General features: G+C 47.7%; 12 protein-coding genes across 12 annotated transcripts; 7 read left to right on the plus strand and 5 right to left on the minus strand.

Annotated features, from left to right (window-relative positions):
* Positions 1 to 459: 459 nt before the first annotated feature.
* Positions 460 to 2,887, minus strand: BDV27DRAFT_120817 (putative oxidoreductase, FAD-binding). Its single transcript, XM_032065211.1, has 3 exons — positions 2,595 to 2,887; positions 1,969 to 2,544; positions 460 to 1,918 (listed from the first exon to the last, which is right to left on the minus strand). The coding sequence occupies exons 2-3, from the start codon at positions 2,444 to 2,446 to the stop codon at positions 597 to 599; spliced, it is 1,800 nt and encodes a 599-aa protein (XP_031932444.1). The 5' UTR covers positions 2,447 to 2,544; positions 2,595 to 2,887; the 3' UTR covers positions 460 to 596.
* A 1-nt stretch (position 2,888) lies between these two features.
* Positions 2,889 to 4,577, plus strand: BDV27DRAFT_120818 (uncharacterized protein). The gene is made up of 2 exons (XM_032065212.1): positions 2,889 to 3,538; positions 3,600 to 4,577. The coding sequence occupies exons 1-2, from the start codon at positions 3,371 to 3,373 to the stop codon at positions 4,290 to 4,292; spliced, it is 861 nt and encodes a 286-aa protein (XP_031932445.1). The 5' UTR covers positions 2,889 to 3,370; the 3' UTR covers positions 4,293 to 4,577.
* BDV27DRAFT_9022 (uncharacterized protein) lies at positions 4,379 to 4,788 on the plus strand. Its single transcript, XM_032077907.1, has one exon. It carries the CDS (start codon positions 4,489 to 4,491, stop codon positions 4,717 to 4,719), a length of 231 nt encoding a protein of 76 aa, XP_031932446.1. The 5' UTR covers positions 4,379 to 4,488; the 3' UTR covers positions 4,720 to 4,788.
* Positions 4,765 to 6,413, minus strand: BDV27DRAFT_9033 (mannose-1-phosphate guanylyltransferase). The gene is made up of 4 exons (XM_032077910.1): positions 6,262 to 6,413; positions 6,147 to 6,203; positions 4,894 to 6,063; positions 4,765 to 4,836 (listed from the first exon to the last, which is right to left on the minus strand). Exons 1-4 carry the CDS (start codon positions 6,319 to 6,321, stop codon positions 4,810 to 4,812), a joined length of 1,314 nt encoding a protein of 437 aa, XP_031932447.1. The 5' UTR covers positions 6,322 to 6,413; the 3' UTR covers positions 4,765 to 4,809.
* Positions 6,414 to 6,757: 344 nt separating this feature from the next.
* On the plus strand, positions 6,758 to 7,254 carry BDV27DRAFT_120820 (uncharacterized protein). The gene is made up of 2 exons (XM_032065213.1): positions 6,758 to 6,925; positions 6,996 to 7,254. The coding sequence occupies exon 2, from the start codon at positions 7,016 to 7,018 to the stop codon at positions 7,223 to 7,225; it is 210 nt and encodes a 69-aa protein (XP_031932448.1). The 5' UTR covers positions 6,758 to 6,925; positions 6,996 to 7,015; the 3' UTR covers positions 7,226 to 7,254.
* Positions 7,253 to 9,790, minus strand: BDV27DRAFT_165563 (putative dynamin GTPase; the record flags this gene model as incomplete). The annotated part of the gene is made up of 4 exons (XM_032073967.1): positions 7,253 to 7,600; positions 7,650 to 8,867; positions 9,144 to 9,703; positions 9,754 to 9,790. 4 exons carry the CDS (start codon positions 9,788 to 9,790, stop codon positions 7,253 to 7,255), a joined length of 2,163 nt encoding a protein of 720 aa, XP_031932449.1.
* A 2,414-nt stretch (positions 9,791 to 12,204) lies between these two features.
* On the plus strand, positions 12,205 to 14,391 carry BDV27DRAFT_120821 (lysine--tRNA ligase KRS1). Its single transcript, XM_032065214.1, has 3 exons — positions 12,205 to 12,473; positions 12,563 to 14,150; positions 14,219 to 14,391. Exons 1-3 carry the CDS (start codon positions 12,258 to 12,260, stop codon positions 14,227 to 14,229), a joined length of 1,815 nt encoding a protein of 604 aa, XP_031932450.1. The 5' UTR covers positions 12,205 to 12,257; the 3' UTR covers positions 14,230 to 14,391.
* A 1,072-nt stretch (positions 14,392 to 15,463) lies between these two features.
* BDV27DRAFT_141223 (uncharacterized protein) lies at positions 15,464 to 17,040 on the plus strand (the record flags this gene model as incomplete). The annotated part of the gene is made up of 3 exons (XM_032069784.1): positions 15,464 to 15,595; positions 15,654 to 16,635; positions 16,697 to 17,040. The coding sequence occupies 3 exons, from the start codon at positions 15,464 to 15,466 to the stop codon at positions 17,038 to 17,040; spliced, it is 1,458 nt and encodes a 485-aa protein (XP_031932451.1).
* A 953-nt stretch (positions 17,041 to 17,993) lies between these two features.
* Positions 17,994 to 20,196, minus strand: BDV27DRAFT_120824 (translation initiation factor eIF2B subunit gamma). The gene is made up of 7 exons (XM_032065215.1): positions 19,875 to 20,196; positions 19,753 to 19,807; positions 18,603 to 19,681; positions 18,474 to 18,550; positions 18,357 to 18,415; positions 18,255 to 18,295; positions 17,994 to 18,201 (listed from the first exon to the last, which is right to left on the minus strand). Exons 1-7 carry the CDS (start codon positions 19,998 to 20,000, stop codon positions 18,052 to 18,054), a joined length of 1,587 nt encoding a protein of 528 aa, XP_031932452.1. The 5' UTR covers positions 20,001 to 20,196; the 3' UTR covers positions 17,994 to 18,051.
* A 242-nt stretch (positions 20,197 to 20,438) lies between these two features.
* On the minus strand, positions 20,439 to 22,197 carry cox15 (cytochrome c oxidase assembly protein cox15). Its single transcript, XM_032065216.1, has 2 exons — positions 21,775 to 22,197; positions 20,439 to 21,717 (listed from the first exon to the last, which is right to left on the minus strand). Exons 1-2 carry the CDS (start codon positions 22,169 to 22,171, stop codon positions 20,603 to 20,605), a joined length of 1,512 nt encoding a protein of 503 aa, XP_031932453.1. The 5' UTR covers positions 22,172 to 22,197; the 3' UTR covers positions 20,439 to 20,602.
* A 482-nt stretch (positions 22,198 to 22,679) lies between these two features.
* BDV27DRAFT_120829 (uncharacterized protein) lies at positions 22,680 to 24,457 on the plus strand. Its single transcript, XM_032065217.1, has 3 exons — positions 22,680 to 23,357; positions 23,424 to 23,507; positions 23,559 to 24,457. Exons 1-3 carry the CDS (start codon positions 22,826 to 22,828, stop codon positions 24,317 to 24,319), a joined length of 1,377 nt encoding a protein of 458 aa, XP_031932454.1. The 5' UTR covers positions 22,680 to 22,825; the 3' UTR covers positions 24,320 to 24,457.
* Positions 24,458 to 25,153: 696 nt separating this feature from the next.
* Positions 25,154 to 27,505, plus strand: abd1 (mRNA (guanine-N7)-methyltransferase). Its single transcript, XM_032065218.1, has 5 exons — positions 25,154 to 25,226; positions 25,448 to 25,690; positions 25,750 to 27,044; positions 27,105 to 27,271; positions 27,321 to 27,505. The coding sequence occupies exons 2-5, from the start codon at positions 25,616 to 25,618 to the stop codon at positions 27,353 to 27,355; spliced, it is 1,572 nt and encodes a 523-aa protein (XP_031932455.1). The 5' UTR covers positions 25,154 to 25,226; positions 25,448 to 25,615; the 3' UTR covers positions 27,356 to 27,505.
* The last annotated feature ends 145 nt before the right edge of the window (positions 27,506 to 27,650 follow it).

Genomic DNA, 27,650 nt, shown 5'->3' on the forward strand with positions numbered 1-27,650 from the left:
TACGGGAGAGATTTTGATCTCCCAATTTTTTAGTTTTTTGCTAGATTTAAGGAGACGCGGGGTCGTACCTTCGTAGGTGGACATTTTGGTTGTTGGTGGTGAACTTGTGTTTTGAGGGGAGGGGTCTGAGGTGACGAGGGACGCGGGGTCGGGCCCAGGTTCCCTGGCAGTTCGGAGTCTTGGTTTTGGAGATGGGTTGTTATTTTGTGTAGGTTGTGTCTGGAGGAGAAGGAAGAGAAGGAAGAGGGAGTGGACTGCAATGGGTTCTGGAGTTGTTATAATGCTGATTGTTCGGTGAGGTTATGCGGAGGCAGCAATCGATAACGCGTTTTAGTGGTTCGGTGCGGAGGTCGAAATTCTATTCGGGTTATGGTCCATGGACACAATGGGATTAAGGGCACCACATGACGTACTGGTCGTATCAATGTATATACTAGTCTTTTAGACCAATTCAATATTCTTGACTTTATTGAACTAAATGACCTTATACTCAACTCCACCGCAGTGCCATGTTGTAGATACACATGAGAGAGAGAGATATATATATGTCCTAAGATATACCGCAATGCGAGATCCTTCAACGATATCTCATTAAGTCAATAGTGGAAATCTTCATGTACTATTTCTTTTCCGGTAAGCCAATTCCACACCGAACTCTTCAAGGAAGGACCACCACAGAAGTACCATACGTCCGCCAATGACAGATCTAGATCTATAGCTTCCATTCGGCGACGTTCAACTCGTGCCCCAGATGCGATTAATGTCTCCAGTTGTTCAGTAATCTTCTCATCCTGTGGCTCAGGCCCAGATATGAAAAGGCCTGTGGCGTGGGGTAATTGAGGGAATCGATTGAATGTGTCCAAAACCAGACCAAGGTCACGAATGGAAATTGACCAAAGCAAACGTAAGCGACTGACATCGATATCAGGGAGTTGGGCAAGAAGTGGCGTAATTCCGATACCACCGGCTATGAATGGAATTTTGTGATGCTCACTTGGTGTTTTCAAATAGAAGTCACCGCCGAAGCCTTTCAAAGGTACCTCCAAACCCGCTCGCTCGTTGGTTCTGAAAAGGTGATCGGTTACATTACCGTGTCTCCGAGCAGTTATCTCAAACTCTGTAGAGCGGTTATGTACTGGATAGGACGAAATTGTGAAAGTTCGGACATAGTCATCGTTGATACTCAGTGGGTCATCATCTTTCATGTGGCTATACCCCATGTCCAACTCTTCTTGGAAGGAGAGGGTAGCATATTGTCCAGGCGCCCATGTCCCAATCTTCGATGGATTTGATATTTGAAAACGAAACCGGCATATTGTCGGGGTAAGTAACTCCTTCTTCACCAACATAGCTGTAACAGAGGATTTTTCATCTCCTATAGCAGCAGGGCTAGCCTTTTCGCTGGCCAAATATCGTACACCTGGATTATATGGAGATTTTGCTCCTGCAACGCCACGAAATGCTAATGTTTTCTCTACGTACCGAGCTGCGGTGACAGTCACTTTCACGGCTAGGTTCGATCGTGGAATGAGAGCGGCGGCCTCTTTCCCCACCAAGACCTCAGTTTGTCCAGTGACGTATAATGCATCTCCTGTTTCAAAATCCGGAAAGACAAAACCCGCCAAGGGTGTTGTTTTAAGGTTACCCAGAGTTTGATACAGGCGATTGCCAGAATATTCCGGGTAAGCAAATACGGCTCCGCTGGGTTCGTTAGATATAACACGGACAAAGCCTGGAGGTCCACCACGGATGTTGGTATCCATATCCACGTCTCCATGTCGTGAGGATATAAACAACGTGTCCGCACGATCAAGGAGCTTCAAAGCGCTAGAGGGCAGTTGAGGGGACTCCGAGATTAGTCTTGGAGTAGGCAGAGTCGGGGTAATGTTTCTAATATTTATATACTTGGGACAATTGCCTACAGTTGTAAGTACCTCATGGATATAGTCTTTTCATTCCAATTCTTACCAAGACTTCCTTCTATTTGCACAAACAAATGCGCAAACCCTACTTTGCTGGGGCCAGTCTGGTTCTCTTCGTCCATTTGTATTGATCCTGTGATTTTCCTCCCAAAAAGCTTTGCCCTTTTGCGGGTCGCTAGATCGACAACTAAGCCAGAGACCAACTGCCCGGACTCCCCTGAGTTGTTATGTAGCAGTATATCTGCTAGAGGATCGTGCTTGCTATCAACAGGGGTCCTAACCTCGATCTTGGATTGAGAAGTTGGCTTGGCGAAGCCTACTTCACCACCCCAAAGCGTTGACCAAGGCCGGCCCTCTCGATCAACGGCACCGATAGCAAGCAAAGGCGAGTTTAAGAGCAAATAAGTTGCCCCGTAACTTAGAGAAGGCACTGTGGGGTTGATGATAGGCGGAATACGCAGCAAGCTGCGCATTTGTATTTCGCCATCATGCCAGGGAAGGGTATCAGTTAGAAGGGACGCCATTGATTGATATGTTGATGCTATAAAAAGAATGGAATTCTCATGATGAGCTATGGATCATGGATACCAATGATAGAGATATGTGTTGACATTGACGAAAACTATTGGATTGGTCAGCACCTGATACTAGACCTTTTGACTAGTTACTGACATAAGTAAGCATCGTTTTCATTGATTTCAAGAAAAGATGAATAATCGTCTCCAAATACCGATGGCTCGGCAGGCGGGGAAGAGGTTTGCTCTGTTTGACAGCAGATTGGCAGTTGGACCGCAATGGGGATGCCTAAAGCCTAAAGGCTGGCATGTCATGTGATCGTTGCCCTGGACAGCACGTGTGGAGAAAATATAATGGCGATTGTTCAGGATCCACACTTTTTCAATTTATCCGGAAACAATCTAGCCCAAGCTGACACAGTCCTCTGAACGGTGATACAGGTACTTGACTTCTTGGATGCTATTTGAATGAATGACTGGGGGCAAAAACCACCTCAGCAACAATCGTCATCGTATTTGACTATGCCACTAGTGGACTCCATCCTTGTGGTTGGTTTCTTTCTTTAGCAACACCCGCAGTGGAGCCAAAGATCGGCCACAGAGGAGGCTTTGCATTGCGACGCCTGTCTGGATCAACAACCCACAGCCTTCGCTCGTTGAGCTTTTTTCTGTTTTTCTCCCTTGTTGATTCGCATTTTCACTTTCTTTATTTATTCCCACTCATATTCCTTCTTGTTGGTTCAAGGGATATCAAAAATTTTATTCAACCACCTCCTTCACGCGTGGTGGCACTGACGACAAGTGGATCTTTGTTTTGTTATCATATCAACATCCATACATATTATCCCCCACACGAGCCAAAGAATTAATTAATATCGATTGATTACTGCTTGATCCAAGCGCATCACCACCTTGACTCAAACAGATATCAACATGCGATCCAAACCCAGATCCGTGAAACCATCGGCGTATCCTGCAATACCATTTCATGCCATCCGCGCTGTGGGCTTTATCTCTACTCTGGTCGTCGGTATTATTCTAGCCGTCTTCATCTACAACCTCCACCAAGGTGGCTTCAAACTTCCTTGGGCATTCCTGGTCGTAAGTCCCGCATGACAAACCCACAGCCTCAAGAAATAAAACTAACATAAACACACCCTAGTTGCTGATCACCGTTATCCTTTCCCTTCTTAATTACATCCTGACTACCATAACCCACTGCTGCTATGGCCTCTCACCGCGCCTATCACTCCTATCGAATACGATCTGTCTTCTTCTCTGGCTCATCTCCCTCGGCCTCCTGAGCTGGAGCATGTCCCAAACGATCTTGACTACCTGCAACGCCACGTACTGGGCTACTTCTACTGGTATCACCGTTTGTCGGATATACAAGGCATTGTTCGCCTTCACTGTCTTGGGGAATATCTCGTACATCGCCGCCATCGCCCTCGATGTTATCGTACGCAGACGTCAAACTCGTCTGGGCGAGTACGACCCCATGGCCAGCAACCCAGCCTTGAACGATTACAAGATGCACGATCGCAGCAGCAGTGCCTTGTCGGGAGGTATGGGCCCTTATGGTGGACTTGATGAACAACATCCCGCGCTTCGTTCGAATCATCACACGGATGATGTCTACAGCGATATCCCTGCTCCGGGTAATTATTCCGGTCAGGCGATGCCCCCGCCCGTGTATGGTGCCAGTTCCACCTTTGAGCAGCATCATGGTGGTGAGGCACAGGATTATTATCAGCCGACGCCTACTCGTCCTCGTGTCCGATTCAGCGCCTATGGGCATGACGGGTACAGTCACCCAACAGAGCAGACGCATTATGATCCCGCGGCATATAGATGAGCTCTTGCGGTACACACCATTTCCTGGATATAACTGGACAACCACTGGGAATTGTACAGTATTGGGGGCTGTCTGGTTACAACGGACCTGGTAATGTGTCGATTATATGAAACTCGATCTGATGTGTTACGATCTTGCAGTGAAGGGTTAATACTTGTTTTGTCAGGGCGTAATAGGTGTATTGTTTATATCAAAGATGTCGTCCTTTCTGTCAGTCTTAGATGTTGTGATCATGAATCATGCCAGATTTGTATATTTGTGGTATTTTTCTCTCTCTAAATATTTCTTTCTCTCCGGGAGAAGCAACCGTAGTCTAGAGTATTGTATTTGGCTTGAGCATATGAAGCACATAGTTAATGCTAAGGAGGTTAAACAAAGTCCATGGCTTGCCAGAGTTATAGATCAAAATGAGTCAAGGCTGATATAAGAGATAGTATTAGTTCCAAGACATAGAAGGAAAGATATGGACCACAATTGATATTCACGAGTCCACCCAATGTTACGATTCCATGTATGTTTACATAATGACCTCGTTGGCGACATCCTGGATATGTGATTAGTTGTGTTAAGAGAACATTTGAGGGATAGAAGAGGCACATACACGCTTGAGTTCCTTGTACGGCAGACACACACAGTTTTGCACCCGTACTTCATCACCAACGGCGCACTCCTTACCCAGGATGGTGATGCTCTGTACCTTGACGCCGTGCTTCACGATGCTGGTGGAATGAGTTCCATTCGCGATAGGGGTACCCTCGACACGGGCCCAGGCACCGACCCGGCTGCTCCATCCTATGATCGAGTGCATCACGCAAGCGTCGTGTTTGATCTCAGCATCCTCGAGCACGATCGAATCCTTAACACGGGCTCCTGCACCCACAACCGCACGGGGGCCAATTGAGACATTGGGTCCCAGCTTCGCCGTGGGATCAACGGTTGCGGAGGGGTGGATGAAAACTGGGGGAACAATGGTCGCGGAAGGAGGGGTAAGTTCATCGGATTGGGCCTGGAAGGCCTTCTGGAGGTAGAGAGCATTGGCAGGGACGGCAGAGCCGGCAGTCTTAATCTGGCGCCAGAAATCTTTCGTTTCGTGGACGAAAAATCGGTTGCTGTCGGCAAGGTCTGACAGGATATCCTGCTCCAGGCGGAGAACTTCGCTCTTTTCCGAGTCTTCCTCGGCAGCGACGAATGACGATTCCAGATTCTCAGAGGACGGGTAGGATACCAGACGGGGCCTGGTGGTGCGGCGTTTGATAGCACTGCGGATGGAAGGGAAAATGCACTCAGTCGCAAACAGATATACACCGCAGTTAATGAGGTTGGAGATATGCGATTCGGGTTTCTCGACATAGTGAAGCACTCGCTTGGTATGCGAATCGGAAACTATGCATCCGAAGTTGGTGGCAGCATCATTGTTCACTCTGGTTCCAAGAATAACAGCCTCAGCATCCTTCTCCTCAAACAGCCTCAGCATCTCCCCAAGCGGGAAAGAGCAACAGACGTCGGCATTGAGTACGAAGATGCGCTCCGGTTTGCCCTTGAGAATGGCATCGCGGAAGTGGTAGAGACCACCAGCGGTACCTAGAGACGTGTATTCGCGCAGATATTGAATGCGGAATTGGGGGAACTCCTTGGTGGAGTCTTTGATGAAGTCGCGAAAGACCGTCTCGTCGTAGTAACCGACTAGGTACACATCTCGGATATCGGGGATCTTCGCGAGGGCTTTAAGGCCATGATAGATGATAGGATGTCCGGCAACTTCGAAAAGAGGCTAATGATAGATCAGATCACTCATTAGCACATGCTCGGAGATTATTCAGGGGTCATGGGAGATCAACGGAGGGGGCCACTAACCTTGGGCACATCGAGAGACAGAGGCCTGAAACGGGTTCCTCTGGATGGGCCACCGACCTAGCAGCAAGTCATGTCAATTATAACCATCTAGCGACTGGGTTTATGCAGTATATACCAAGATGATAGCCTTGGTGGAGGCCACGTTGGTATGTTCCCGCACTGGTACTTGAAGCATTGGGAAAACAATGGGTGGGGTGGGGAATGTAGGTAGGTATCAAAAGATAAGTTTGGTGACGTCGCAATGGAGAAGAGAGTGAGGATGAAATGTGATATCGATCATGCAAAGAGAGAGGTAAGTAAGGATAAGGATACCGTAGAAAGTTTTCTCAAGCTAGGACCGGGAACTTTCTTGGGCCTGAATGCTAAAGATGTCCAGAGTCCCATCAGGAGAAAGAGAGCCTAAAAGCGGATATTCCATAAATAACTTGGCAGTAAAATTCACCGCTTTCGTCCATGGTGGTTTATAGCTTCCTTCCTCTTTGGGACAGTAGTACGAAGGTATATGGATGAATAATAAAAGATACAATCTATTTATAATCTGCAGCTCTCCAGTGTTGAGAGCAGCTAGTCCTAGTCCCTTTCGCGAATATAGTGATAAATGTACTGCCAAAATCGAACCGGTGCGGGGTTTCCCTCACCACTACAGTGACAGTCAGATACTCTATGGATGGTAAGTCTGAGCATGCGCGGGGACTATGAAAAATTATTAGTACATATTATTTGCTATTATTTTACGGTGGATAAATCAGTCGAGGTGAATACATTGACTTACAAGGATGGTAAGCGACTATAGAGCAAGGCGTCTACCGAAAATATCTTCAACTCTAGATATGGTAACCTTTTGGATAGATTGGCATACGTGACTGTTTATGCGACATTGTGGCCCTAACAGGATGATTCCACTTTGTGTTCACGTACATCGTAATTCGGCCATATCTTCAATCGTGTATCCAGCAAATCCTCATTGCCTGATTTGGACGAACCAGCAACCCCACATCTTTCACGAAACCCTCGCAGCAGTCTTTTGCAAACACGCAAAGAGCAGGAATACAAGAGAAACTATGGGTCAAGTATTATGACAGACTAATGACCTAGCATATATTCAACTATATGCCTTTGGGGAGCTTTTCCGGAGTTTGGGATCTGAAGACTAGAGGTAACGTGAACTTTTCCTCGTCTTCCTCTTTCTTGATCGCCGAGAGCCACTCTTGTGCTTGGGTAATCTTTTTCTTCTCCTTAAGCAGGTACTGGCGTCGACGTTGGCGTTCAAGGTCTGGAGCCATGAGCTCTTGGCATCGTTCAAGTGACATACCATCTGTATCAGAGATATGTAACTCTTTTTCGATAACTGAGACGAGTTCTTCTCGGCATTTTGAAAAAAGTCTGGTATGGATACCCTGACAGGTAGAATCGACGAATCGTGAACTGGCTACCTCATAGTAACCCCGAGTGGACTAGAAAGTCAACGTCTGTGCAGAATGTTAAGAGTGACAATAAGCTTACCGCCATCATCTTTACTTCTTGGAAGAACCTGTCGGGTCCAAGTTCAGCTGTTGTCAGCTTCTTGAGCTCGGCTGCCTTTCGGATGTCATTTTCTGGAAACTTTCCCTGAAGTTCGAGGTATAAATCTGCTCTAGCCATGTGGCGCCGAGTACTCAGAAAGTGGTGCGCGTCCTTGGTAGCATGTTCAAGTTGTGCTGTAGCCATAGTGAACGGTTTGTGATGTTCGATGTTGTAATTGTCGACGGCGTACTTTGTATGTTGCTCCTGAAGTTCTCCAAGGTATTTCTCGAGGATCCTTTTCAATTCCCTGAAGAGGGTTGTCTGATAGTACTGAGAAAACACTTCTCTGAGCTGCTTCAGCAGCATCTCTTTGACTAGATTATGCGTCGCCTTGAGGAAAACAAGCATTGGTCCATCCCAATGCTCGACACTCAGTTGCCGGAGCTTCTCGAGGGCCTTGGGATCTGCCTGGTCGGGGATTCCAGCACGGCATGAGTCCTCATTAATTTCGCGGATGTTTTCCCAGGTGAAGACTCGAGCAGGTTGGACGAACTGGTTAAAGTGGTTGGTAAAGTATCCCGAAGGTCCCGGTTTCGGTGTCTGCGGATCTGGAGGGATACTGGGCGACTTGCGTTTCACTGGTCTTGGTGCTGATGTCATTTCGCAGTCCGAATCTCCACCGGGCTGTACTGGAAAAGATGTTCGATCCGATTGTGATAGAAGCGACACTGTTGGGCGCGTACGGATCAATGCCGCTCTAAAGTCCTGCGCTATATGGCCCCAGATCTTCAGCAGAGGGTAATCCGAAGAGCCTCCTTCAAAGTTAGCGCGAATCCTGTCTCCCAGATCATAAAGAAGTTTGCATAAGATGTATAGAACATTGGCGGAAGGTGGATCAGGGAGCTCTTTAAGTTCCTCATTGATACGAGTGGCCTTATTATCGATTTGCTCAATGATCCCCGGAAGACAACCCTGTATCTGCTCTAGAAGGAGGCTTGAAAGCGATGTTTGAAGGCGACGAGTTCCAAACCTATCCTGGTAGGGTGCCAACTCTTCAGCCGTCCAAGGGGGTGAAGCAAAGAAGTCGTCCTCCTCTTCTCGGGCTTGGTAATGTTCGATCGTTGGATCCGGGTTGTTGCGAACAATGTAGTAGCCATGTCCAAGTTTGAATTTGTAGCCCTCCAAGATATCTACCCATTGCGAATATGATTCACCTGCCTGTATTCTATCAGGCTTTGTCAATACACCTAAGGTGCGTTGGTGAGCACCACGCACGTTTCGCATGATGCGTGCTGCGCTGGAGTTTGTTGCGTCATCCGTCATGGGCAAAGTCAACAAAACAATACAGTTTTGCTGTGAGATGTACTCCTTGACGAGGTTTTCAATGAGCAAGATAAGATATCTCTCTTCGTCTAACTCTGCCTGGCTAATGACGCCAGGAAGATCATAGAATGATAAATTGGGAAAGTCGGGCGCAGAGATGTCAAGTCGCACAATGTTAGGCGAGAACTTGACTTGGTAATGCGTATTGGTGCCCGTGTTTTCTCCTGGAATATATTCTCTGGAAGGCTGTCCTGGATTCAGAATAGCAAGCTGGGCCCACTTGATGGCTTCTTGAATCTGGTCCTTGTCGGACAGCGTGATGAAGTGTTCATCTTCCTGGTCTTGTTCAATCCATGGACCAAGTGGCTGGGCCTTTCTGGGAGCTCTAAGCTTTCGCGATCCATCGTACATGTATCTCCGTGATAGATATATCTGGCATACCCAAGGCTGGCCGGGCTCGCCCTCAGAGAGATTTATCTCCATTGGACACCTCGTACAAGTACCAGCGCTTCTGGGAACCTTTATCTCAGACATTCCTTCTATGAGTGAGCTCTTGCCCGTACTCTGGTCTCCTATCACACAGATCTTGGGTAGAGCAATCCGGTTATCTTCTATGCCGATATGGCGGAGGTCTTGTATCTTCCGGACTAGGGCCTTCATGTCGCGTGCAATGACCTGGATCGCCTTATTCTCTAGAGACCTCATTTTGGATGGAGATTCCTGAGCGGTAGCTAATGAGATTGTTAGCCTGCATATCAATGATTAGATGGGTCTTATATACCGTCTGTAGAGTAGCTAGGACTTCCCAGTTGCGACATCTTCGACAACCCAAAGCTCCCTTTGTGTGTGTGTGTGTGTGTGTGTGTGTGTGTGTGTGTTGAGAGATGAAGATGAAGGTGGTGACAAGAGTAACACTCGACAAGTAGGAAAGACAGCTGGGTTGTAAGTAGGTGTGAGGAGTGAATGAAAATGGTCAAAGCAAGCTGGAGGAGGGGCCCAAGTAAAGTGAATGTTTTATACAACATAAGCAAATATGCGAGTAGGTGTGTTCTGCTCACATATCATAGCACGGTGATACTTGTATTGAATATAAACTATATTTACAATATACCGTACTTTTGGAACTGCCTGTCCAATCAAGTTTATATTCATGCTAAACCTCGAGCAGCGGGCCCAAAACGTTATTTGTCATATGCTTGTTGGTGAAGCCGAATTCGGTAAGACTGTAGAATTCTTGCACCTACAAGAATATTAAACCGCTGGATCTTTTCGCGTAAAAGCTTCTTCAAGACGTCCTACTTCCCTCTAGCCACTCATATCTGGTGGCGTAAGGATGCCAATACTGATAGCCTGCGACTGCCATTCTATATGAAATAACGTACCACATAAACCTCTCTGGTGGATCATTGTTCGCAAAGATATTGAAGGCTGCATCGTGTTCCTCCTCTGCCTTGATGAACCGGGATTTCAAACGAGCCAGCGCCCCTTTTCAGATATCGCATGCTGGTGCATCAGCACAACGACCGCGTTGTGGATGGGTCCTGCCGATTGCTCTTTCTTTTCCCTTGGGTAGCTGTAGTAATCATTCAAGAATGCCAGTTCTTCTTCAAGCGGCTTAATAATATACGTTACACTCTCACTCTCCTTTTCAGCCGCATCTAAATTGATATCCATTGCTAACCACTCCACTTCATCGATCTTCCACGAGGAGAAATTGGCGCTGACTTATCAACTACTACGTACACATTCAATACTACAATATCGCTTCATTACAAGTTATGGGGCTCTCCTTACAATGCTTATTGAAATTGTATAGTAAACTGACTCCTGTACCAAACTTAGTTTCTTATCGGACGACTCCTGTGGGATGACTTTTAGCCTCACTGCACATTGTCCTAACATTTTGTCCTTCGACATTCTTCCGCTTGTTGAGACTCGAACCAGATGTAGCAAGATAATTAACTACATTTAACCCTTAGGTAATAATTACTGATATCGCAAAGGTTCATATGCTCTAATAAAGATATGTAAAAGATACATAATCCTATTGCTAAATCTACCCTGGAGATAATTCTGGATTACCCTGGCTCTTAATTCAATATCTAGAGAGCGCTCAGCACATGTACTTCTGTCTTGAACTACGCCCCAGAATCAATTACTAATTAAAAAGCGGCCCTAGGCTTGTCCCATCCCACTCCACTAGTGGCCAAGTGAAAAACCCTGGGGTGGCCCAAGACAGAAAGGGTAGGTCAACACAGGACTTGAAACTTAGACAGGCCGTTCTTCATCGGAAGTAATGGGATCATAGAGTCAAGAGCTTTAACACGGCTATTGTAGGTCCTGGGATAGTGGATCTCATATACCATTACTTGACTTATACTGTCTGTCTTGTTTCTTTACTTCAAAATTCTTTTCCCGCTTCAGATCTTTTCTAATTCTGTAGACACAATTCAATAAACATTTGAATTAATCTTTCTGAGGTTATTAATTATCACACCGCTGAGAGTTACTGTCCTGATATTACGGAATACTCTGTGAAGTCCCTTTGTTGACCGAGATGCAACCCGTAGCCGTGGTGAAGCTAGGTCAATGTATCAACAACTAAGCTAGTAGAGCCTTTTTTTTTTTTTTTTTTTTCCAACCGTGCTACTATATGTTTGCTTGACTGCTTATAAATAGCAAGCATATTTAAAAAAAAAATCCACCTGAAACTAGTAGTTGGCATGCCCTGCTTACTATTAGCCATGTTAACAGATTACAGTGTATCTGCAGTCACGAGTACATTTACACGGACCCAGCAAAAGCATATATAGCAAGGAATTTTTGACAAGAGATACTGGTGTATGTTTCTAATCCTTCGTTTCTACAGTTTAATTTCATGTTTACAACAGTAGCCACCTTTCTGAGATATCGTGCGTTCACCTCTATCTATGGAGGGGCAAAAGAAACCCCGCCTATGTGCCCTAAGCCCTAAGGCCCCAGGTAAGAATGGGAGTCATAACTGACAGTTACTAGATGATGGTCTTAGTTTCAAGAGACAATTAAGGTAGGATGTCAATTTTTTAAGTATATTAAGTGATAATTTCATAAGAAGCCTGCGCATGAAGAATATCATGACTCATAGGAATTGTAGGATGTCATTGATTCTTAACGTGGGGTAATTAATGACCCAATGAAAAAAAAGTTGAGACTCCCGCCCAAAATTCTTTGGCTCACCCACCGAACCTCCGCCGTTTCTCTTATCCTCACTCTTCTCCTTCAGAGCGACAGGCCATTTAATCCACCATGTCGGAACCTAATGCAGTTAAGGAGGCTGAGGCCTCCATGGCCAACCTCTTGCTCGATGAAGTCACTGGTGAGAAGGTTTCCAAGTCCGAATTGAAGCGCCGTCAGAAGCTCCGTGAGAAGGAGGCCAAGAAGAAGGAGAAGGAGGCTGCTGCCCCTCCCAAGCCCGCGAAGAAGACTTCTGCTGAGGAAGACGAGGCCAACTTGACTCCCAACGTAGGTTTCTTGCTCCTGCTTTTAGATGTCTGTGCAGTGGCACGTCTAATTTGTAGATCGCTAACCCTGAGCTTTTAACCTTTCTTTAGCAATACTTCGAAATCCGCAGTAAGAGAATCAACAAGTTGCGCGAGACCAAGCAACCCGACCCCTACCCTCACAAATTCCAAGTCACCGATGACTTGCGCCAGTTCCTCAAGGAATATGAGCATCTTGGAAAGGGTGACCAGCTGCCCGACAAGACCGTTCGTATCGCCGGTAGAATCTACACCAAGCGTTCCTCCGGCGCCAAGTTGATTTTCTACGACATCCGCGCAGAGGGTGTGAAGGTGCAAGTAGTGTGCCAGGCTCAGAACGCTGCTGGCGATGTCTCCTTCGAGGCTCAGCATGAGCATCTCCGGAGAGGTGATGTTGTTGGTATTGTCGGCTTCCCTGGTCGCAGTAACCCCAAGAACCGCCCCGATGGTGAGCTGTCTATTTTTGCTTCTGAGGTCGTGCTCTTGGCTCCTTGCTTGCACGCTATTCCCTCCGAGCACTATGGTTTCCAGGACAAGGAACAGCGCTTCCGTCAACGTTACCTTGACTTGATCATGAATGACCGCTCGCGCAATGTCTTCATCACCCGCTCTAAGATTGTCTCCTATATCCGCAACTTCTTCGACACCCGCGACTTCGTCGAGGTCGAAACCCCCATGATGAATGCTATCGCCGGTGGTGCAACTGCCAAGCCCTTCGTCACTCACCACAACGACCTCGACATGAACCTGTTCATGCGCGTGGCTCCCGAGTTGTACCTGAAGATGCTCATCGTTGGAGGCCTTGAGCGTGTGTACGAAATGGGTCGTCAATTCCGTAACGAAGGCATTGACCTTACCCACAACCCCGAATTCACAACCTGCGAGTTCTACTGGGCTTATGCCGATGTCTACGATGTCATGAACCTGACTGAAGAGCTGGTCTCCGGCCTGGTGAAGCACGTCACCGGAGGTTACGAGACTGTTTTCCATACCCAGTCTGGCGAGGAATACAACGTCAACTGGAAGGCCCCCTGGCGCCGTGTGGAGATGATCCCGGCCCTCGAGGAGGCCACTGGTGAGAAGTTCCCACCTGGTGACCAGCTACACACCACTGAGGCGGGTGAATTCCTCAAGAAGGTGCTGAAGAAGACTGGCGTTGAGTGTTCTCCCCCATTGACCAACGCCCGTATGCTTGACAAGCTGGTCGGCGAGTTCATCGAGGAGACTTGCGTCAACCCGACCTTCATTACCGGCCACCCCCAGATGATGTCGCCTCTTGCCAAGTACCACCGCCAGAACGTGGGTCTTTGCGAGCGTTTCGAGGCCTTCGTCTGCAAGAAGGAGATTGTCAACGCCTACACTGAGTTGAACGACCCCTTCGACCAGCGTCTCCGTTTCGAGGAGCAGGCCCGCCAGAAGGACCAGGGCGACGACGAGGCTCAGCTCATCGACGAGAACTTCTGTACTAGCTTGGAATACGGTCTGCCCCCCACTGGTGGTTGGGGTATGGGTATCGACCGTCTGGTCATGTTCCTCACCGACAACTACAGTATCAAGGAAGTCCTTGCCTTCCCCTTCATGAAGGAAGACAAGTCGGCGGCCGAGACCAAGAACGCCGCCGAGGTGGTTGGTATTGAGCCCCTGCCGGAGGAAGGAATTCGTAAGTTTTTGTTCTATTGAAATGCTGCTTCTAAATGAATGAGTACTAACATTTCGTGCCATGTTTAGCTCACAAATAAATTTATGAACTACACGGGATGATGGTTTGTTGACGACTTTTTGTTCTGCACGTTTAATTCGATGTCAATGAAGGGATGCATAAGATCAAGATAACCAATATACCGAGACAGATCGTACATCTAGGTTTACAGCCTCAGCATAGAAAGAAGAGTATGATCGACTTGAGTGTTTCACATTTGTAGCTCAACAAAAGACGTAAATTCGACATATGCCTTCAATTGGTATCCAGTAGACTTGAGCCATATTGAAGCATTAGGAGTACTACTTCACCGCTCAAAACCTGATAGCCCTCCTAATAATAATAATCCACAATGCCTTCCAAGTAAATCCCTTGCAAATAAACCCACGCCTTATAGGGGGTCAACCAAACCACAAGAATCTACAACCAGTGTTATGGCGAGTTCTTCCATCTAGGAACAAGCAAAGAACGATAATACCAAAGAGTGAGATAGGAAGCCACAAACTGCACAAATCCATGTCTCTAGCTCTTGGAAATGGTCTTTAAGCTCTCGAGGAACTAGTTCTTATCTCTATACAGGTTCAGATGAGTATCATCTAACGATATCAAGAAGCGGCTTAGCTTAACCGCTCATAAGCCCCAACACGCCTTTTAAATTCATTCTTCTTCTCCTTTGTTATATTACAGTGAATGCTCTTAAATATCCAGTGACATCATAGCCACATATGTACAATTCATTGACCAAGGACTCTGGACAGATGCAAATCTGCTGATCCATTGATCAGATACCATCATACCAGCCGTCGAACCACTGCATATTTTGTTTTATATTATAGAGCCATTTGGACACTGTAGAATCATTTGTAGCCTACCTTTCTTTTCATAGGAGTAATGTAGGTTGAATGGGGAAACTGCTAAGTACGTGTGAGAAGATACGACATCACCCAAAGTGAATCGCCAGCAACCAAAGTATACAAAAACTCACGGGGTCTTTCATCTGACACAAAACATTTCTGCTCAATCTGTACATTTCAGTATCTCGCTTAGCATTAATACTCCACATCTTCTTTTCTTTTATCATACAATTATCTCCAGATATTCTTTATGTATCTGTTCTTGTAAATCCTAATTCTTTCATTCCTATGCTTCAACTAGTTGTACTACTCTGTTCCAGGTAACCCCATCCCCATTTCTAATCTGTTTTGACGTTTTGAGCGGTTTGATAGGACTGACAAGGAATGATTCAAGCAACTGTCTCTGATACATCCATCAATATGCTAGATAGAGACGAGACGGGCGACAACAGTGACCCTTTCAGGCAACTCCGCTATCTCCCCCCTCCTCAGACAAGCCAGCACCTATTCCACCCCCAACCTATAAGACCTACTGTTGGTCCAGCTTGTCTGGTATGCCATCCTTCAACAACATCTCCCCATGACTGTAATATTCTGATAATTTGGTAAGAGACAGAGCACAGACCCCAGTGGGGCCATAGATTCTTTCTCCCTTCGTGAAAGCTTGTTCGGACAGACAGAGTTGAGCCCCGGTGCCAGACACTTCACTATTGAGAGCCAGTATCTTCAGAGAAGCGCGCCTCGCTTTCCAACCGAGTATGTGAATTGGCGTTTTGGGGACCCCATTCCCTCAGGCTGGAGAGTCACCGTGACGCCTCGCGTCGTTAACAGTCCCCGTCCTGAACAGCATCGCATCTTGGTTCCCGATATTGAGACTTCTGAGTCCTATGAACGTCGCCGGGATATCTCCGCATTGTCCTTGTTCTGTTCACAGCCAGACCACACCGTGATAGAACATGCGGCGATCCTGCACAACATGAGGAATTCTGAATCCGAGCCTGTCATCGCCCAGAACCCCAAAATAGTATTTAGGCCGGGCAGTGCTCTTGAAGACACTAATATGGATTATGGTGATCCTCACAAGCAAAGTTCCCCTAAAGAGACAACCGTCTTGAAGACCACTAATGAGCCGGGCGACACGTTTCCATCTCCTATGCCTGTAATGGGGAAGGAAGTAATACTGTGCGAGTTCGAAGAGTTGACTACGCATACGGCGAAATGTGATGTCTGTAACAAGCGCAATTCTTCCGGAATGTCTCGCTGTCTGACCTGCGGTTGGCAGACTTGCTATCCGTGCACAATTGCCCGTGGTTATTTTCGCACTCACCACGTCAACGGCAATATTCACACTGGTCCCACTAGCCAGAACGATCTAAATGCTGCTACTGAAGAAATCTCCAAAGCGAAGAAGAAGAGCAGTCCGTCCAAGAAGAATAAAGGCTCTAGGAATGCCAGAAAATCCAAGAAAGGCCGCCCGGCCAAGGATAAAACTCTAAAGAAGGCCCCGAGAACACCTTCGAAGTCCTCATTTGTGTCTAACAAAGCAGATACTGACCCGGAGGGTTCCGCAGAGGAGAATAGTGACTCTGAAAGTGAGCTAAATTTTCGTTGTGGTCGGAGTAAAAAGAACTATTATACTGACCCTCAGATCAGATCGTAAGAAACAAAGTGGCCAGGAGGCATGGGACGTAGATTCTATTCTCGATGATGACGCCACTGAGTACCTGCCGGAGGATGACCAGTTGGGGGAAGACGAGGCTAGCACTTGGAGACCTTTAGGTGCCCCGTTGAATCAGGGTAGTTTGCACAGCCGGAACCTCCAGCAAGCCCAACGAGGACATGAGATACGATGCCAAAAGAAGTTCATGGGCCAGAAGTTTGAAACCACAAAGGAGGCTGATGCTGACACGACTCTGACCAAATCGAAAGCCTCAGGACAACGGACTAAAGCTCAGGCTTACTGTCGAAAGCAGCCAGGGACATACTCTCGTTTATGATTTTGTATCAAGATGGAACGATGTGGAGAATGGATTCACCCTGCAGCTATCGGGGCCTACAAATATGCACAGCCACGTTAATGTGCCCCAATCTCATTTATCTCTCCAAAAACGTTGATTTTGACCGGGGCCTAAAGTTACTGATCTTGACGAGTAAAGGACAAGCAGATTATCACAACGTGCCAAAGGTTTATCATTAAACTTGGAAGCCTTTCTCTATTTGTGACAATCTGGGATGCCTTTGTCTTATGATGTATCACACTGTCCTACCGTGGCTACTCTTTCTGATCTTCATTCTATGGTCTTGAGAAGTTCTTTCTTTCAGATTAACAGTAACATCCTCTCCCTGATAAGAGATGTGTCTTGTCTTTTGTCTGTTTGTACATCTTTCCACAAATCAGCCCTTGTTTTCTCTGTCGGGCCTGGATAGATATCTTAAACTTTCGAAATAATAACACATAGGGCGATGGCTTTGCTAACCCTGTTTGATATCCGAGCTGCATAATGGAAAATTTTTTCTTCTCACCGTTGTACAAAACTTGTATAGTTGAGGTCAGTATGGTTGGTTTAACTATAATCACACCAAGAGAGGGATGGGGTTAAACCTGTCATACGATTGAAACTGGCACTATATAATACAAGTACACATCCTGGTGTTCTCTAACACATATTGATATAACCATGGGTGTAGAGAGTAGGGCTTCCGATCCGCTTAAAGTCGGTGGGTTTGCACGCAGCATTCAATCTGAGAGCGGATGGATATCAATTTTATCTGGAGTTGTAGTGGAGGTAGTTGAGCCGCCATTACAACGTACGACTGGCCGTATGTCACTCTCGGAACGGATAGTAGGTCCTTGTTGCCATTTAAGCCGACGACCTTTAAGCGCACTACAACTAACTGCCGGGAGCTATGTTTGAAAGGATGGAGGGCTGGAAGAGGACTGAGTAAGGCCATTAAATCCTAACTAAGATGTCTAAAGTGCTGATGTTTATTTTTGGTATCGTATTCATCTAGAAAACAGCCTCGTCATTATTATCCTCGTCATCGTCGACGTCCATATCATCCTCATCGTCCTCGTCAAGGCCCTCGAAACTCATGAATTGTTCATTCTTGGCGTCGGTCTCCTCCTCAACCACAACGCCATCTTGGACCTCACAGTCCTAAGAAATTTGGTCAGCAGTCGATCTGATTTGCGGGTATGATTCGTACGCACCTTGAGAACGGACTCTCGCCCGACCTGACTGTATCTACCCACTGAAACATTATCAGACTATGAACTCGACTACTTTCTCTTTTTGAATCGCAAACAACTTACCGATGCACCCTGTGAGTACACACTTTGGCCCGATGACCGCATTGTCCATAATTACACATCTAAATGAGATTAGAGACTGTATAGCGTTAGGATGTAGCTGGGCTACAGAACGCCTACCTCGTCAAGCGAGCACCACTGCAAATCTTTGCATTAGGCGAAATGCACGATTCCTTTATAACACACTTTTCCTCCACCTTTCAAAATATTAGTTGAACCATTCAATAAATGAAAGGCAAGGTGTCTTACCGTCACATTGGATCCTAGTAAGCAGTCACCTTTGGTGACAATAGACTTTGAGGCAATTCCTTCAGGAGTAGCAATCTTCGAGGCATGACTGAAAGGCGAAGCAGCAGCACGGCCAACCTCTTCAACAGACTCGAGCTTAGCGAGACGCAGTGACATCGCTAACACCAAAGCGGAACTGTCCACGCGCCGAACGAGTTGCTCAGACGACTTGGTCATGTATGCTAGAATTGATGGCACTTCCACCGAGGACTGGGCATTAGGAGTGGACGTTGTAGACCGGACCTCGGAACCCTGCGCGTGGGTAGTGGTCATGCCGCGAAGATCGATCTCTTCCTCCAATAAATCGCCGTCATTGCTTCCGTGATCTTCTTGGTTCTCATTCTGTCCGCCCAATATCTTATTAATGCCGAGCTTCTCACTCAGTCCGCGCTGCCACTCCGCTTTCGCCCAGTACCCAATCAAGTCTTCGCTAACGGATTCAAACCGCTCCTGGTACTGGGCAAGCGATTGGACCCACTTAGGCAGAATGTATAAGTGTGCATCTCGATAGCTGGTTAACATCTTAACCGAGGCATGCTTCTCAACCAAGGTATGACGGAGTAAAAAGCTCTTATCTTCCTCTATCTGCTCTTTCAATGTATCCATCGGCATCGACAAAACCAGTTTCGAGAGTTTATATCGCGAGATAGCTGGGACCTCATCTTGCTCGAGAGAGGTGATTGCCATGAAATCTGTCGGCTCTTTCTTGACCTCGTCCTTAATGCCTTTCGCGGGATAGAACACGGACAAGCCTCCTTGGGAAGCTGGTCCCAATTCACCTTGTGAGACTAACCATGCCTCAAGAAGATGTTCACCGGGGATATCGCATAGTAGATCGCAGCTTAGGAGCAGGAAATTGGATCGAATGCAAGCTTGGACCTCTGGTAGTCGGAGTAATTCCGCTGTTCCTGTCGTCATCTTGAGATCCTTCGGGGCTATAACGGTAGGTGACGGCGAAGGGAGTGACGTAAGATAAGGATTTTGTTGTAGAGCGGCCTTAAGAGGAGTAAGAGCGGAGGGAGGTGTAATCAGTATGATATCTAAATAGTCAGAAATTATGCTAAAACCGCAGAATACAATACCCTGAAGGAGGCGCGCATCCATTACTCACCAGTTATCCCTGCGCGCTTGCACCAGTCCAGCGGGTAGTACACCATCGGCCTTAGCTGAACATCAATTGATGTTAGTGACTTCCTGCTATTGGAGCCGGCTCTGAGAATCGCCAACACATACTGCTATGGGAATTAAACATTTTGGATTCTCTTCCGGGTTGGAGGAAATCGTATTCAAGCTCTCGCCGGGACCACAAAGGATCAAAGCTTGGAAACCACTGCTCGGTACTGGCGTTGAATGCACCATTTTGTCTTTGAGCCCCGCGGGCAATGGTGGGGTGAAAGAATTGGGATAAATTCGGCCGGTGCGGCTCGGAGAAGGCGTTTCGGAAGGGCTTCGGTGATCAAGAAGTAAACGGAAAAGTACCGTATGACAAGTCGCCGCGGTTATCCTTGATTCTCTTGTCACAAAAATGAGAGTCGCGAAACCACCAGCAATAGCTTGTGATTCCACTCGCGATAACTGCGGAGGTTTTTCTTCGGAGAGCTGCACGTGACGATAGGTGAGTCAGGTACCGCTATCAAGCAAACAGTGCAAATTAACAGGGCCCTAGCTTCCTCGCCGCCCTGTAGATTCCTTTGTTGATTGATATCTAATGTCAGTTGGAGTCTCCAACAACTAATGGGTGGTCTTGCTTGCTATAAGGGGCAAGCGATGCTATTAGCCCGAATACGTATTAATAAATCTCTTTCAAAATACAATGCATGTTTTCCTATTGTACAATATAAAAGTAGAGATTATAACACATTCAAGAATGATCTAAACATTCGTTAGTATAGCATGGTATTTTAAAGAGGCTGGCTAGGCCAGTAACGACCTGTCCCATTTTCAGCGGTGCGAAAACCCACTCAAAGCTTACGAGGACCATGAGCAGCCGCACCGGACATTGCTTGGCCACGGGCCTTGACTGCCATCTGCAGAAGCTTGGCAGTCCTCGACGGGTGCCAGACCCGGCTTCCGAGAACCAGAACCCAGGTCAGAAGGAACAAGCTTCCAGCCTGATGGGCAGAGGCAAGAGGGGTGGGAACAAGATAGAGCAGTGTGGAGATACCCAGGCCGACCTGGCAGAATGCAAAGGCAACAACCCCGTGCACACCCTTCTTAGCAGCAGGTGGGAGAAGTCGCTTCATGGTAGGGGACCGACGAGTGTATGCCCACAAAGCCATAATGGTAGTGAAGGTGGTCATAGCCAAGATACGATGGTCCAGTTGAACAAGGGACGGGTTTTCAAGCATATTCCTCCACCACAGATCAGATCTGTCCTCATGACGTGAATACCTTTCGTCGAAGAGCTCCGACTTGGGCGGAGCCAGTCCTGTGCCCATAGTGGGAAACTCGTTGTAGATGAGACCTGCATCCAGACCAGCAACCAGAGCACCAGACATGGCCGTCACGAAAACAAGAGCTGCCAAACCGGCAACCGAGCGACGAAAGATCTTGAGTTTGGGGTCACGGAGCGAGTCCAGCAACTTGATGCCAGCCTCAGGATCGGCCAACAGGCGGCGTGAACGGAGTATAGCAAGACCGTTCCAAAGCATCGCAACATAGCAGAGGAATGCAGCTCCAAGGTGCGCCGTCAAACGGTACTGGCTCACCCGGGGGTGGCTGCCTGGTGCAAAGAGATCATCCTTGAGACCGGACTTGACCATCCACCAACCGATAAAACCTTGGAAACCGATCAAGCCAGCAATACCACCAAGCCGCAATGCCATTGGCTTGCTAACCTTCTTGCGAGCTACGAAATAGAGAGCCGGAAGCACGAACGACAGCCCAACAAATCGACCCCAAAGACGGTGAATCCATTCCATGTAGTAGATCGACTTAAACTCAGAGAGGGTCATGTGCGGGTTCAACAATTGAAATTCAGGAGATGCGCGATACTTTGCGAACTCAGACTCCCAGTCTTCTGCGTTCATAGGGGGAAGAGATCCGGTAACGGGACGCCATTCTGTGATACTCAGGCTATACCAGTTGGCTGTCAGTATTATTATCAGGATACTTCTTTAGGGGGGAGCGCACCCAGATTCTGTCAATCTGGTGAGACCACCAAAAACCACAATACCAAAGACGCTAGCCGCACTGCCTAGCAGCCAGTATGCCACCGTCTTGTCGCTGACTTTAGGAAAGCTGGATTTCGCATTGGATGCCCCTTCCTCTACAGCACTTGCTACTGCGGAATCTGAGGCCGATCTTTTGAAGATGTTGGGAATTGCGGTTTTCGTTCTCGAGAATGAAGCAGGCAAATTGAGCTTGCTGGTATTCTGAGTAAAGGGCGAGACAGCGAGATTCTTACGGAAAGCGGATCTCGTCGCATAATTCTGGCTTCGCCCTAGACATTGACGGCAGGTGAAGATTTCCTTGGACAGCCGGGGAGTAAAACTCCGCATGAGGGACACGGAGCTCCCCAAGGAAGCCATAATGAGGGCTATGGCAGCAATTGATGTTTGGAGAAATTGTCTGATCTTTCGAGACAAATAAATTGCGGGAAGTTGCGGACAGACGAGAGGCGGAGACCCCGAGGAGCGCGAACCAATCATGGTGGCATGATTTCATCGTCTGTTGACGTTTAGTGATTTTCCAACAATTTCATATGCAATATTAACATTGATGATTCGTTAGTTGTAAAATGCATACATTTCACGCTTCTCTAGCTGCTGTTGAGGTTTAACATACACAGTTTCCTATCGAATTGACCCAGCAAAGGGGTTGCGTCCGAATATGTGCCTTAGCTACAGTATACTAGTAGGAAAAGTGTACGAATCGAACCATCAATTTCCCCCAACTGCATATGGAACACTTTATAAACAGTTATTGATGTGACAGATAACATTACCATCGTACATACATTCTTTAGAGAATATCGAATGCAGCAGGGAATATGTTGAAAACCCTGTCACTGATCTGGAAATTTATAACATTTGTTGTCCTGAGGCACCTGGTAGATAAGTGCCTATCCGGGTTTAGCGCCTTTAGCTCCGATCATCTCTTAGAATGGGATTGCCAACCAACACAACAGCTCCAAGGTCATTCTCTATTCACCTACAAAGGACGTCCCGCGCACGTCTAAGAATATGTCGTATGCTGTGGAAACTAAGAAGCGCAAGTTTCATCGAGTTCTGGAATCATTGACGAAACCTTCGAATGCCGAATCCTCGACCAAACCTACCCCCGCGGCAACTACAGCAATAACAGCAGCAATTACAAATGAGCGAATCTCCGCGGATTTGGCAGCGAAAAAGGCTCGCTTGAGTGATCGTCAGGATGGGACTGATCTTGCATCTGTGCGAAAAACGGTTTTGAGGGTTGCTCGTTCAAGCTCTCGAGATTCGTCAGTGTCGTCCTCCTCGCGGCCGAGTTACGTCCCTTGGGATCGCGAGCGTTTTCTTGAAAGACTGGAGACATTTCGCCGGGTTGATCGATGGTCACCGAAACCGTCGGCGATAAACGAGCTGGAATGGGCTAAGCGTGGCTGGATCTGTACAGATGTGTCGCGAGTGGCATGCGTAGGAGGGTGTGGCGGTTCCGTTGTCGTCAAACTGCCAGATGAGCTCGATGAGCTCGATGGGTATGACAGCGAAAAGGTACAAGAGAGGAAGGAAGTTCGTAAGTTGTGACTGCGTTATTTCATCTTGGATTTATGGTGAACATACCGTACTAATTGTGGTATAGGCGCCAAACTCGTCGAAGAATATGCTACTCTTCTACTGCAAGGGCATGGCGAGAATTGTCCATGGCGAAACAGGGGCTGCGATGGTTTGTCCTCATAATGCAAATTGTAAGACTCCCGACTGACTTGCTTAATAGCTACGATCCATCGTTTGGCCTTATCCAACCCCGATACAGCAATCTCTGGTCTCCGGACACGCTATCTGAACATCGCTAAGATGGCCGATCAGCTGCCATCTCAAGAAATCATCCAGACCCCTGAGCCATTTGACCTCGAGACCATAATCAAGATATTGCCAGATGATTTCCAGAGAATTGAGGAGCATACCGAGATAGCTGTGCCGCAAACTCCTCAACGCGTCGATGAAAACCAACTGGATTCCGTTCAAAGTCGATCTACGCGAGAAACCTCGATTAACCGGACGGCTTTTGCACTTGCTTTCTTTGGGTGGGACTCCGTCGCAGATGGTGCGGCAGGTTTGGCAGGCTGTGGTGCCTGCTTCCGGCGCTTGGGTCTCTGGATGTACAAACCGAAGGACAACGGCGATATATCTGTTTACGATGCACTCGACGTTGCTACTGAGCACATGGAGTACTGCCCATGGGTCAGCGGCAAGGCTCAGAGCGGTACCGGAAAGCCATCTGAGAAGTCAGCCGAGCTACGCAGTGGATGGGAACTCCTGGCTCAAGCGCTCAAAGTGAAACATCGCCGACATATTAGATCAACGGTGTCTGTAGATAGCCGTGCTGTTTCCGAAACTCCCTCGGCGGATGGTCTGGCAGTTGACGAAGAAAACAGTGAAGCCAAAAAGGCTAGCGACCGCGAATGGTGGGCAAAGCTACGACGGATGAGACAAGTACTGAATGTCAAGTCTCCAAAGAAACCAACTGCGCCATAACTTTGTTCTTCATTGTTTCTCGGGTCTGCTTTAGTTATGCGAGCGTGGCGTTACGGGCATTTGTATTCACGCGTTAATGTCTATTTGTATAGTACCTAAACATACCATAGAGCGAGTTATTTTATTGCTCAATTATATATTGCATAACGATGCGCTAAACCTTTGTGCTGGTCTGCCGGTTTTGACTCTGTCCTGACACCCTCCCTACAGCGGCGTATGTTGTCAGTTGGGAAGTCATACAAAGTCGAAAGGAAGATATAAAGGAAAGCTGATGGTTACACCATTAAGCCTGCTACTCCATGATCCGAGTCATTTCAAACACGTAGAACAATGTATTTTTTTCTTTTTTGGGCTTGATCATAAGGTTTCGCCAGCCCCCATTTTGATATTTGGATGATGGGCAAGAACGAGGAAATATACAACCCACATATAGCGCTACCTTTCCTTCGATAGTCGATGCACACTACCTTTCATGGAGACTTCCGGTGACACTGCCATAATGAGCAAAGAAAGACAACGATGTGCTCAAGATGATTGACTCCCGGATGCGGTCAAAGGAAACCCGGTTTGCGCAACGCAGACTTAACCATAACCAGAGTCAGGAAAGAGCGCATCGTCGCAAGCTGTTCCTTTCACTCTCGCTTTAGACAAGTTACATTTATAATCATGATTTTTCCAAAGTGTCGAGAAATAACAGCCACCCGAACTGCGCGTCATGGCTGATGAGAATCCGCAAGCGCAAGGTGCGGAAGGCGGAGGCAGTAAGGGTAGGAGGAGCAGCATGTACGATCCTGCACGGGACTCTTGGGAGGCTCAGCAATCATCGGCTGTACCATCAACACAACCCCAACCTGCTCAATCCATTTCAGCTCTAGATAATCCACCGGCGCAAGAGTCTTTTCCTTCGGTAAGTGTCTTGTGTTATGTCTTGCGAGGATTATTCCCTGTCTTTTTGGAATCCCTCAATGCCCGCCTAGTTTATTCCCGCCTGCAGTGCATTTGCGTGCCGATCCAATGATTTCAACTTCAGACTTTTTTCAGAGAAATTTAATTCACTTTGTCAAGCTTTTGCGACTCATTCAAAATAAGCTCAACCTCCCCTTGCTAATAAGACTGGGATTATATCAGGTTCTCGGTGGACCTTCCCCGACGACGCAGTCCGCGGTGCGAAACACAACGTCCGCTCATCAAGAACAAATTTCTCGTGATCCACTCCCACTTTCAATAGAATCCGAGAACACAGGGCAGAAGCCATCGCGACTATCAGACGCATATATATCACCTAGCAACTTCAAAATGTCTAGCCCACAAGCTGCCAGTCCAGCCCCAGAGTCTACCGAGGCTCACAATGGAGCTCTTGCCTCTCCTACGGTAGCTAGCCTGAAAACAATAGATATACGGCAACGAAGCAGAAACTGATAGAGAAACAGGCTGTACAGGAGGAACCAAAACCTGGGTATTCCAAGCGCAGGCGTCTCCAAGAACGACATCAACAACTACGAAAGCGTGGCAGAACACCCCCATCAGCTTACGCTCGTCGCGACATGAATGAGACGGCGCGGCAGTCCAACCGTAATGAACCGTCAAACAGATCTCCCTCACCCCTCGCTCCACCGCGTTCTCCATCGCCCGACGCGCAGGCGCGTAAGCGCAAGCGCCCTGGCGGTGGTGCCCGGATGGGCTTGGTCGATCGCGAAACTCTGCGTCGGAAACAGGAAGAAAGAGAGCGTTCCCAGCAAGAGGAAGCTATGCGATTTTCTCAGAACCGTGGGGTGACTGACATTGTCCGTCACCACTACAATGCTGTACCCCAGCGCGGAAGAGAGTGGCGAAAGACCGAGAGTAAGATTAAAGGCCTACGAAGCTTCAACAACTGGATCAAAAGCACTCTCATTCAGAAGTTCTCACCGGATGAGGAGTTCGTGTCTAGGTCCATTGGCACCAAGGACTGGGCGGATGACACCGCCCCGCCCCCCATGGAAGATAAACGTCTGTTGGTTGTAGATCTGGGGTGTGGCAAGGGGGGTGACTTGGGCAAGTGGCAGCTAGCTCCTCAACCAGTGGACCTCTATGTTGGACTGGATCCAGCCGAGATTTCTATTGTCCAAGCGCGCGAGCGTTACAACGGTATGCGGACTGGGCGTGGGCCAAGGGGGCGGCGTGGGCCTCTCTTCCATGCCGAGTTCGCTCCTAAGGATTGCTTTGGGGAGTATCTGGGGGATGTCCCTATTGTTCAGCAAGTAGGCATTGACCCCAATGCCGGGCCAGGTGGATCGGTGATGAGTTCACGCTGGGGCGGCGGTGGTTTCGATGTGGTAGCATCGATGTTCACGATTCATTACGCATTTGAAAGCGAGGAGAAAGCAAGACAGATGCTGCGCAATGTAGCTGGGTGTCTGAAGAAGGGTGGCCGATTCCTGGGAGTTTGCCCCAATTCGGACGTCATCAGTGCACGAGTGGCGGAGATGAATGCGAAGCGAAAGGAGCGCGAGACTGCAGCCAAGAAGGAGGAGGAGGAGGAGGAGGCAGAGCCTGAGGATGGAGAGGTTGAAGAGGACGATAATAAGATTGAATGGGGCAATTCAATCTACAGAGTTCGATTCTCGGGTGATACTCCTGAAGATGGAATCTTCCGGCCTCCTTTCGGATGGAAATACAGCTATTTCATGGAAGAGGCCGTAGAAGAAATCCCGGAATATGTTGTGCCATGGGAAGCCTTTCGAGCGTGAGTTTAGCCTGCCAGTCCCACTATCACGGTACCGTTACAATAGACTGACTGTCTTAGATTAACGGAGGATTACAACCTCGAGCTCCAGTATCGGAAACCGTTCTTGGAAGTCTGGGAAGACGAGAAAGACGATCAAGAGCTGGGCCCCTTGAGTGAACGCATGGGCGTTAGGGATCGAAACACCGGCGCCCTGCTCATGACCGAAGAAGAGAAGGAGGCAGCCAGTGAGTATTCATCGTGGTCAGGAATGATATGCTTGCTAACATGGACAAGGTTTCTATCACGCATTCTGCTTTTACAAAGTCTAGTTTCCCTAGATGTGTATACACTTCGACCGTCTATCAACTCAATTTCTCTCCAAGCTCTTTGGCGCATATGGTACATGTCAGTCAATCACTAGCTCACATTGCTATGCAACATTAGACTCCACAATAAGCCCAAACCGAGGCGATGGCATATATAATAAATAAATTCAATGATACTATACCTACCGTCAAGTAACCACCCGTAGGCCCGGGCAACCTCTACCTTATCCCCCAAAGCCAGACACCTCCATGCTCGGCTCAGTAGTAGAAAGATGTATAACCTAAACGGGCCTAGCGC

This window comes from Aspergillus caelatus, assembly GCF_009193585.1.
Source record: "Aspergillus caelatus strain CBS 763.97 unplaced genomic scaffold BDV27scaffold_12, whole genome shotgun sequence".
Classification (NCBI taxonomy): Eukaryota; Fungi; Ascomycota; class Eurotiomycetes; order Eurotiales; family Aspergillaceae; genus Aspergillus; species Aspergillus caelatus.